The sequence below is a fragment of the Branchiostoma floridae genome, chromosome 13, assembly GCF_000003815.2.
Source record: "Branchiostoma floridae strain S238N-H82 chromosome 13, Bfl_VNyyK, whole genome shotgun sequence".
NCBI lineage: Eukaryota > Metazoa > Chordata > Leptocardii > Amphioxiformes > Branchiostomatidae > Branchiostoma > Branchiostoma floridae.
In genome coordinates, this window is record NC_049991.1 from 3,858,644 (window position 1) to 3,870,219 (window position 11,576).

At 41.7% G+C, this 11,576-nt stretch overlaps 1 protein-coding gene across 1 annotated transcript; it reads left to right on the forward strand.

Annotated features, from left to right (window-relative positions):
• Nucleotides 1-3,111: 3,111 nt before the first annotated feature.
• Nucleotides 3,112-11,220, forward strand: LOC118429352. Its single transcript, XM_035839834.1, has 11 exons — nucleotides 3,112-3,139; nucleotides 3,654-3,884; nucleotides 4,472-4,630; nucleotides 5,081-5,329; nucleotides 5,585-5,752; nucleotides 6,619-6,827; nucleotides 7,716-7,841; nucleotides 8,363-8,488; nucleotides 9,118-9,211; nucleotides 9,741-9,904; nucleotides 10,387-11,220. The coding sequence occupies exons 1-11, from the start codon at nucleotides 3,112-3,114 to the stop codon at nucleotides 11,218-11,220; spliced, it is 2,388 nt and encodes a 795-aa protein (XP_035695727.1).
• The last annotated feature ends 356 nt before the right edge of the window (nucleotides 11,221-11,576 follow it).

Here is an 11,576-nt window from a genome sequence, read left to right on the forward strand (position 1 = left end):
TACCTATTATTGTAGAAAATATGTAACGACCAAACCTTAGCCTCAGGGAATTCTTCTGGTTTTCATAATGGCGATACGATCGAATGTTTATCTTGTTCTCAGTTAAGCGTATTGGGGGAGAATACAATAACGTTACGGTGTCGAGGTGATGTACAAGTTGGTGGGGTTAAGACGTTGTAGTCCAACTTTGTCGCAGTATGGCTGAAAATACGTAGTTTGGGTTGTTACATTTTGCACTAGACGTGTTTACAAAATCTCTCACTGGCTGGATTTAATGAGGGGGGCGGACACTGTCGGGCTAGGAGAGCGTTTTTAGTCAGGCTATGGTTACTTACGAAGTAGTTGAGTCAGACAGTACCTCAGGCCGAAAGACAAGTCGTATTGAAGCTCATTGGGTGAACTACGCGAGTTCTCCAAATTACGTCGCGCCTTGTCAAACAACGTCGTCAGGCTGAAGCACGCCGTAGCTCAGTTTTGACCGGGGTAGAAAACCATTCACACGGAGTCAGAGTTGGAGAAGCACCAAATCTTGCCCCTTGTGAGGCAAGTGGATAGTGAGGGCAGCTGGATACTGGGGTAAACTGTGTAACGTAAACTCCGCTGTATAGGGCTGTAGCTAGTCTAGTCCTCCGTGCGCAGCCTATATGATAGGAGTGTACATAACGTTATATAGTCGCCCAGGGTAGCGGTTATACCCCCTTCACAATAGGCGCGATTCGATCGGAAGACTAGTTTACGAACTCTGAATGACATTTTCGTGAGTAAGACGTCCGGTGTTCTCACGATCATCTTGCGATTTTTACGGATCGCCGGCAGTTTTCAGGAGTCTTACGACGGTCGCGGTGCAGCGAAACATGTTCTTAACATATGCGACTAGTCGAAGGAAATCTCCAAAATCGCACAGCTCGTTACCGAGTCGCAGATCGTACGTACAAATCGTGCGTACCTTGCAAGGGTATCGGTCAATAGTCTTGCGTCAATCCAACGATTGAAGACCGATAGGCGAGCAAAGACATAGTTATTAATCATCGAGCGCAAATCGGATGGCGAACGCCCGTCAGTTGGGCAACATTCGGGCGACGTTCGCCCGACTTCCGTTTGTTTACAAATATTGAATTTCTGGGAATCTGAGGGTAATTCTAACATTGTGGCCGCTGTGGCAGTATGTAGGCTGGCTTTGTGACACACTTTCCTTTCTTGCGTCATTTCTATTGTGCCCGCGCATTCCATTCATTGGTTAAAAAGATTACGACAACAAAATAAGCAACATTTATTGATCTCTTGCCTTTTTTGAGGAACGTTTTGTGTTACCTTGTCCGCGTGCAAGAGGTCATGGGAGGTTTATTATCATAGATTTATTCACCGTCGATCTCACGAGCCTCGCGTATATGTGAGGGGGACAGTTTTGAGGCGAAAAAGACGCAAGACCATCTTAAGATCTTAAAATCAGCCGACCTTCCTGCGATCGCGAAGAACGTCCGAAGATCGTATATAATGTGAAGGGGGTATAACAGATGTCCGGGTATTCAACCATCGGCAAGAGCGTTAGATCGTCAAATGCATTTTCTCTGAAAGCATATGGATCAAGACCTATTATTGCAACTTTGCCCTGATATCTAGCCTTGGCTACATCACTATATCATTCACAGTACGGAGACAAAACAGCACACTTGAACCCGCCGCAAGTAACTTTGGTAGCGCCGTTCTGTGTTCTATATATCCAGGTTATCATCCAACATGGCGCCCACGCGTGCGAAGCGGTTTTCGAATGTTCTGTGAAAACGATCTATAGATTTGGCTGGTATAGTACATGAAACGTAAAGCATAGATCACAGAATAAACAATGATCAACACGAGATAGATCTAATTTTTTATCATGCCTAGCATTATTATATTTGTATTGTAACATAGCCATTCAAGGGATACTAATACAACAAATGTCAGAGTGCATAGTCGATAATTAGCTATTATTTAGTTATCTCTTTTGCAGTGGGGGAGTCCCAACAAAGCTTTGCACTGAACACAGAAGCATAATACGTTAAAACGTAACTTTGCCCATAAAAGGTTATGTGTTCGGTACTGTTTATCTCCTGTGTGTAGCCTGCATAACTCGCAAAGTATGGATTCTTATGAATCTTGAATGTGGGTAGCGCCGTGAAAATGAAGGCCAAGTTCTAAAATGGTTCCGCCTATCGGTTTTCTAGCGTACTGCAGTGAACTTTCGGTTTTGATATCTAGTGTTCTGGCCATGCTATGGTCCAGATACATAAGTCTAAGATAGATCTAGTTGTAGTTTTATGTAGTTTTGTATAGGAAACAAAAGGTGGGAAAAGTTTTAACTATGTAAATCTTATCTTAGTATGAAAATCTTATCTTATAGCAAAGAAGGCTGTTGTAGCGTTTCCTCATAAATTAGATGTGACGTACCCTGCCGATTTAAATGATTTATGTTAAATAATTTTCGCTTTAGTTTGCCTCGTGATGCCTCAAATATGAAACTGACATCATTTACTACTATAGAATTATAGTATCCTGTCATTAATTATGCAAATGAGGTATCTATTTGCATGATTGATTTCCTAAGAATTTCGGTCTTTCTCAGTTACATATGTGGGAAGTTTCATGGAATGTAGGGATTTATAAAATTTCCTCATTACTTATGCAAATTAGACATTGATTTGCATATTTAGCATCTTATTATATGCAAAATACATTAGACCTACAAAACCTAATAAAACATAACGATCCGTCGAAACATTCTTGATTTATTTTCTTCTAACCTTTTAAACAATTTCCGGAAATAAAGGTGCAAGGGAACCCAAACTTACAGCACTTACTCTCTGCCCCAAGAGATACCCACCTTTAAAAAATCAAGACCGTGACATGTCAGGAAACATGAAATATAAAAACGGTAGTTCCGCTGCAGTACCTTAGGGAGTAGATAGGGGATCCATTATCGACCTTCGATTTCCTGACCCTTACCCACCTACCAAATACCATTAAATATCCATCCAAGACTTATCAAGTTTTGCTGTTCACAGACACACACACAGATATTTCTATGGGGTATAGGGGGTCATGGATAGAGGGGTTGTCACCTGGCGGCTAAACATGCCCAAATATAACCTATTTGGCGAAGGTAAATATAGATTTTCAGAATTTACCGCAAGCAATTTGAGGCAAGCTTAACTTTTTTTCTAGCGTTAATTGTGTTTGCGAGGCTTCTCCCAAGATGGAATCACTGCATGGATATGTGTGCGTTCAAGACTGCGTTGTGAGCATGGCTAGCAAATAAACATCTTTTTCATACCAAGACTCACAAATCCATCAGAACCCGCGTCGCCAAGGTGTTTTTTAACACCATTCTTGTTTGCGAAGTATTCAAAGTTTAGGGGTTATGAATTCTAATACTTGCATTTTTCTTTGTTCTATAGCAGGAGCAATATCTACTGAAATAACTGGTAAGTCCTGTTTTGAATTTCGTAAAAGTACTAAAAAAACAACGAATATCAATTTTTGTCCAAAATTGAAGGACAAATAGGTGCTTAGTGCCTATACAAAGATTTATACACACTGTCCTCTCGTACAGCGATACAACACAAGGCATTTTAGATATATTTTGTATGGAATTGCCTTTTGTTGTCTATTTTCAGGTTCGGGTTGGGACACTTGTCCGGGGTCCCTTTCCTTTGTGACCGTCGGCTGGAGCGGAGTGTGGGGCGTGAACTCCCGAGGCGTCGTCTTCTACCGTGTCGGCACATACGGGAAGGAGAGCCACTTCGGAACGGAGTGGAAACCGATAGACGGAAACCTTGTGCAGATCAGTTCCGGAAAGGGCATTGTGTGGGGAGTCGACAGGAGAAACCAGGTCTACGCGCGAATCGGTAGGTTATGTTTACTCTCCAAGCAGAGGTTAGGCGCCGGCTTTTTCTAAGGTTTTGACAATACAAGATACTCAATACAAAATAGAATGCCCCCGATAAAAACGACTAAAAAAGAAGTTAAAAAACAGCCGGATCCTAACCTCTGCTTGGGGAGTATAGTAGGTTATGTTGGCAATACTGTTCTACACGCCGGTTTCAACTGCGCATGCGTATATCAAAGTCAAAGGCCCTGGGCCTGAAAAATGAACAAAACATGTCTGAACAATGTATTTAGCATGGTGTATTGGCCATCACTTTTGGCGCCCGACGCATCCGCAATTGAAACTTTGAACTGGCTTATGTGACATAATAGTTGTGAAAGTGTCTTGAACTTGGTGAGTTAATCGTAAAACACAAAGGCTTTGGTTTTTAATTTTTTCCATCTTGACCGCACAGAACTATACAGCTGTTACGGTAATGCATTTTTAATGTTAGTATATGACCAGAGTTTCTCAGTGTTAACTCTGTATACATAGCCAAATTTCATTGAGTCCCTCTATCATATGTTTATGGAACCGAAGAAAACCGTTTTTCTTTTTTTCTTTTAGGTATTACAGTGCAGAAAGTGTATGGCAGTTCTTGGAGGGTGGTCACGGGACGGCCCCTGAAGTCAGTGTGCGTCAGTTCCTCAAGCAACTCTGTCTGGGGCATCTGCCCTTGTGGTACCATCTGGAGACGGACAGGAATAACCGCCAGGAACCTCATTGGTAGGACAACTAGACTTAGGTGTCACGTGATTATGACGTCATGTAGTGTCCGCCATGTTGGTGGGCTAGTGACTCGTGCCGATTCTTGATTAAAAGAAAAATTTTATAATTAACTGATTTTGCCATAGCATTTCATATTGAGTGAGCGTAAAAACGTAGGATTTTAAATGATTTCCAGTGCGTTCCGAATGACCGGTCGCCATTTTGGATCTATCCGTCCCATCAATATGGCGGCCAAAATGTTGATAAATTGAGGATGCTGTTTTGTACATCGTCGATAATGTTGTAGAAAGAGTTAATGACCTACCCTGTGGATATACGGTGCACTAATTCATGGACGATTCCTATAATCACCAAATAAACTACTGAGTGAAGCGAGATGGTGCATTATGATTGGTCGATGTCCTCTACCTATATGACAGGGTAGCCTAATGCAGTGCAATTTTACAGGAACGGGCTGGCAACTGATACCCGGCGGATCGACCATCCGAGGCGGCCTATCGTATGTGTCGATCGGGTACTGCGGCGTGTGGGGAGTGACATCTAGCGGTGCGATCTGGTACCGCATCGGCACCTACGGAGGCACAGGTTCGGCTGGAACACGCTGGGTCCAAGTCACGGGCTCCCTGGTCAGCATCAGCGTGGGGTACAACGTGGTGTGGGGAGTGAGCGCCATTGGACAAGTCTTCATCAGAATCGGTAAGAAAATACTATTCTAAACAAGTGGAATTATTTGGCTTTCTGATACGGTATTTGGATGTCGGCCATCTTAAATCTCCAAGCAGCTTCCTCCGTGGCATAAGACAGTAACATATTTATAACCTGGGGAAGGACTTAAGCCGGCAGAGGAGTAATATTGTATAGTAATATTAGTTTCGTGCAACACAATTGCAACACCTGATAGATAAACCGCACAAAATGTGACGTATTTTTGCTATTTTTTTTCTCACCCAGGAATAACGGCCAAAGTACCACAGGGAACCGCCTGGCGATTGGTCGGAGGAAGCCTCACTCAGATCTACGTCAGTTCGTCGTCCAATCGCGTCTGGGGATGCGGACTGAGTCATCACATCTACCTCCGTGTAGGAATTACATGGAGCCAAGGACCTGTGGATATTCCTGGTACAAATCTTCTGTCTATAGCTAATCAAAGTTTGTAGATTAATAATATGTTATGCAGTGTAGTAAAACACATATCTAATTGTTATCTAACTCTCAACAGAGCTACTCCAAACCCTTGTAGAACCTAGTAGCACTTACGGTAGCATTTAGTTTCCTAGATGTTTCAGGAGCGGGGGTATATTTAACAGGGAGGGATTGCTAGTCCTTTCGGATCCCTATCAACGTGCTTGAAGTACCTTCCCGAACACAGGACTCCAACTTTAAGTACCGTTTAAAAAGACGGTTGCATCCCAAACCGAAATTCTCAATAGAAGTATACGAATATATGATATCGTTTACTACCTAATACTTCTACTACAACTGAGAAGGTGAACTTGAAATAGATAGACTTTCTACCCAATCGGCTTGCTGCAGCGGAACCTTCGTTTTTGATATGTCGATTCCTGGACACGCTATGGTCGTGATTTTGTAGTAGATAGCTCTTGGGACATAGAGAAAATTGCTTCTTTGGAACTGCAGGATTCGGTTTGTTTAAAGACTTTAAGAATAGCTCAAGACGTGGTTAATGGATCGTCGTGAATTTTGGTTTATAGGTAACTTAAGCAGTGCTTGATATCTTATTTGCATAACTAATGAGGAAATTTCACAAAAATTCATAACAGCTCCATGACAGGACTGTTCAAACATGTGACACATGTAACGCAGACTGAGAAAGAGAAGAGCATCTTATAGATCAATGCAATTAAAGACTGAATGTTTATAATTAAGAATAAGCATGCTATAGTTGCATTGTGGTTAATGACAGGAATTTATTTATGATTTATTTAAGCATTTTGTAATCATGTTTATTTTTTCTGTTCGTGAAGAGCCCACTTGCCACTCAAAAGCGGACATCCATGTCCTAGTGGACGGATCTAAGAGTGTGAAGACGCGTAACTTCCCCGCAGTACGACAGTTCATCCTGAAACTGGCGGCAGGGTTCGAGATAGGACCCAACAAGGCTAGAATCGGCGTGTACCAGTTCGCTAAGGACATGCAAACGGAGTTCAAGATGAACCAGTACAATAATAGACAGGTATGTATATTTTGATGCCGTCGGATGACTAGCTCTGATTTTGCCCATAAGATGTTTCACTAGTGTTTTACCTATTGTTTCTAACAGTTCACAGTAGATGACTATCAACCGAATGTAGGTCGAGAATTCGATACTGCCAATGTGGCCATGCGTTGCTGCCGATAATGCTTTGGCGGTAATAATGTTGGAGCTGATGGTGTTGATGTTTTGGTGATGATGTTGTTGCTGGTGATGATGTTGATGTTCATTTTGATGCTAATGTTGCTAATGTTGCTAATGTCAATGTTGATGACACTGATGTTCCTTTTGATATTGATGATGATGGTGGTCACTCTCATATTGATGATTGTGATGATGGTGATGTTGATGTTTACTTTGAAATAGGGTCAATCTTTGTCTTCTTTCAGTGAGTGGCTACCCGAGTCAAGGATCTTCTTCGCTCTCTGTTCACTATCACTTGCAGGATGTGTCCTGGTCATATTAGCATTCTGTCTCTTGCCGTAACTTCTCTCTGCTTTCTTCTACGGTAAACCTCTTTGTTACTAGTATTCTGTTTCTGTATGATATGCCCAGTATTTCTTAAAGCAATATTGTGTGGAAGGCGTTCTGAGACAGACGCTTTTGATCTGCTGCATAATTATGTATTTTTAATTCAAGTTCGGAGAGCCTGATGTTACCATCATGAATATGAAGAGCGCCTCATGGCCATTACTATAGCAGCATCTCTTCTCCATACTGTGAGTCAAAAACATCAAGCTTGACTTTACTGAGTGAACAGACGAAGCAGGGGAAACCCCCTATCCCACTTGCCATCTTTCGCTCCCATACAACATTATTTACAGTAATATGAATACGACCATAAAATGTTCTATATTTTTCTCCACATAGGCCTTGCTGGATGCCATCAAGAAGATTGAATACATGAATGAATTTCACACCAAAACCGGACAGTCCCTAAAGGCTGTTTACGACGAGTTCACCAGAGCCAATGGTGCACGGGATGGTGTTGAAAAGGTGACGATACTTTTAACTTAAAATTTTTATCCGCGTTCAAGGGTAGAAGTCAAAATTAAACTATAATTTCCAACACGAATTGTACTTACCAAAATTTCTTGACGTCTAAATCCAGCTTTTGTCAAGGAATTCCTTGGCAAAGTCTTTACTAAATTTAAATTGAATGAGAGAGTTTATTCATTATTTTTCTATATATAGCAGATTAAAAATGCCCTATTATAAAACAAAGAATACAATATAATATTGACAACTAAAGATATAGATGATAAACAAATAGATATCATGTAGAATATACATTTGACATAAAAATTGAGAAATATACAAATATAAACATGATTGATATAAAAAGATAAAGAACGTACTTATTCAGAAACTTGATTAGCCAAAGAAAGGGTATGATACCCCCGTAAGTACATCGCATATCGACAATTTGTTCTCAATCGGTTGTTCTAGACTATCATGATATAATAAATGTTATATAATACGTAAATAACCCTATTTTCAAACAACAATTTATTTAGATCATCATCTTAATAACTGACGGGAAGGCCACCGACCAAGTGAACGAGCCTGCGCAGTACGTGAAAAACAAGGGTGCGCACGTGTTCACTGTGGGCGTGGCCAAGTACAAAATATCTGAACTCAAGGTAAGAAAAGCGCCTCTAAGTTTAATAATTTTTTCTCTATTATATCTATTTTGAATTATGTTTTCTATGCTGATGTGTGTAGCAAAAAAAATAAATTTATTTCAAAATTTATTTTAGAATGTGTATTTTTAAGCATATGCAAATTTACGAAGTATTTGATGGGTATTTGATGGTCCATATAATACAATACGTATGTCAAGATTTTGATACATTAGTGGGGAGAGTACATAATCTTTATACATGTAAACAAGCATGATAATTCGACCCTAGGCTTGCAACTAGGCTGTCGTTTTAGAAATGCGCCACTCTACTACTACTGCTTTTATTACTACTACTACTACTACTACTACTACTACTACTACTACTACTACTACTACTACTACTACTACTACTACTACTACTACTTCTCCTGCTGCTGTTGCTGCTTCTACTACTACTACTGCTACTACTACCACTACTACTACCACTACAATTACTACTTCTACTGCTGCTACTACTGCTATGACGACCATCGTTACTACTACCACCACTACTACTGCTGCTGCTACTATTACTACTACTACTACTGCTGCTACTACTACTACTACTACTACTTCATACATGTAAGTCAGTGTTGACGTATCTTACAGCTCATCGCGTCGAATGACGACTACGTGGCCACGGCTGATGATTTTGAAGACCTGGACCGGATCAGAGACAAAGTGCTGGAAGTCGTTTGTCAAGGTAGTTAATCTAAAAACCCATTTTATCAATGCCCAATAAGGTTTTTCCCAAGCTTCTAGATAAGGGGTGTTCGTCATTGGCTTGGATAGTGGTGGTATGGAAGACATGGCATAACCATAACTCTGTTTAAAGCATTCTTTGCTTATCAGAACATATTGGCAAGGAAGGCTGCTTGCATGTATAGTGTTGTTATACTTATCTTATGCAATTCCTACAAATCTATAGATCTATCAAATCATTAACATCCCGCCCCGAGGTGTATATGGTGACATATGACCTGTGTGGTTTCTATCTTCTTCTTGGCTTGTCTTCGCTAACGGTTTTTATAACCACTAAATAAATCACCGAACGAAGCTGACCAATGGTATCACGGCATTTCAATCAATATAAAATGGGGACAACTGATTTGTTAATTTCTTCTGGCCATATCATAGTGCCTCTTATTATAAAGTAAAACTTTTTTGCCAAAAATAGATAAAGACATCAGTACACCATATTCATATGTACATTTGTATTTATTTCCTTACAGCTGACAAGGGCAAACGTAACATTGGAGCCGAGGTCGAGAACGGACTGCAGTACCTGAAGAGCACGGCAGAGGCGCTGATGGACGACCTGGAGGGACGGAAGAACCTGGGCCTGGAAACAACACAGACGGAGACTGGGGAGGATGCTGCTATGCAGCTCATAGAGGTTGGTTTTATCGAAGTCTTCACCACAATGCTGGCCATTTTGTTTGATACATTTATAGGTCGAGTATATCCATACCTGTTATGCAGAATGCCTTTTATTCTTATCAAAGGCCCATTATGAAATACATTTGTATTTTGACATCAAGTTCTTATAGAACAAAATGTCCACATGAATGACCCGTATGACCACTTTTCAAGATAATTGCATCATTATCCCACCCTAGGGGGGCTACTGGTGTTAAGGTATAGAAATGCTGCTGTTTACAACAGAAGGGTCAAATGTTATATGATAGGGCTTTAACTTACTTATGTTTAAAGTATAACTTAAATGACTTATCTGCTGTAGGGGTACTGGAAACCAATCAATGAATTGCACTTTATTGGATAAAATGTAACTGACTTATTCATTATGATCTATTAGATGAACTTTGCACTTTTGTGAGGTGACATCAAATATAACTATATGTGACCTCCTCTTTATAGACGTTAGATTCCATGTCCGAGCTGACGGCCGATGCCATCGAGGCGGGGGAAGAAGCCACCAAGAAAGTGTCATTCGTCCTCAACGAGATTGATCGACAACTGCAAGACATCCGGGACCTCACGGACATCCGGGACCCGTCGGACATCCGGGACCTCTCCAACATCCGGGGCATTCCAGAGCCTGATGAGTACGAGGAAACGAATGACCTTCACGACCCTCAGCCTGACGGGATGGAAGAGTTCCTGAACGTTCTCGATGCAGATCTAGACATGCTGGAGGAAATCCGTAACCTTCGAGTTGACGAGGGTCTTGAACTTGAAGGGTTGGAGGAGGACGAGGATCTTGAAGTTGACGGACAGAAGGAAGAGGAGGCACATGAACTTGAACCACTGGAGGAAGACGAGGGCCTTGGACTTAACGGACTGGAGGAAGACGAGGGCCTTGGACTTAACGGACTGGAGGAAGACGAGGGCCCTGAACCTGACGGACTGGAGGAAGACGAGGGCCCTGAACCTGACGGACTGGAGGAAGACGAGGGCCCTGAACCTGACGGACTGGAGGAAGAGCAGGACCCTCAACCTTATGGACTGGAGGAAGAGCAGGACCCTCAACCTTTTGGACTGGAGGAAGAGCAGGGCCCTCAACCTTATGGACTGGAGGAAGAGCAGGACCCTCAACCTTTTGGACTGGAGGAAGAGCAGGGCCCTCAACCTTATGGACTGGAGGAAGACGAGGCCTTTGGGCTTGGCGGACTGGAGGAAGACGAGGGCCTTCCCAAACCTGACAATCTGGAAGAGGTGCTGAGAGAGATTGAGGAGATCATTGATGGATGACTGACACCTGACATCCATTCTTAACATCGTCTTTATGCAGTGCATACGTAGTCGTAGTGATGCAAAAATGTTTTAGTGTTAGAGATAAGTATAGCACATTCAAAGCACCGCAGTTAGCTTATGTCATAGAATATATGCATTGATATCAGTTGTCAAACTGCAAGTAGGATATCTATGGTGTTTATGCTAATCTTAGATATGATTGAATGCTAAGGGCGCACCCTCAATTTCTGCTTCCATAGCAAAGATGCTAAACAATTAGAGAAACATGTATCATGAAAATAACTTTACCTGACCAACACTGAAATAGTTGAACAGAGACGGGGGGTGACACAGGTTATCTGGCACCTACGACC

Bases quoted from the DNA above. Each gene is read 5' to 3' on its own strand.
- LOC118429352 (XM_035839834.1), top strand. From the start codon at position 3,112: ATGCCCAAATATAACCTATTTGGCGAAG. The intron at 8,489-9,117 runs GTAAGAAAAGCG...CGTATCTTACAG, and splicing joins ACAAAATATCTGAACTCAAG to CTCATCGCGTCGAATGACGA. The intron at 9,212-9,740 runs GTAGTTAATCTA...ATTTCCTTACAG, and splicing joins GCTGGAAGTCGTTTGTCAAG to CTGACAAGGGCAAACGTAAC.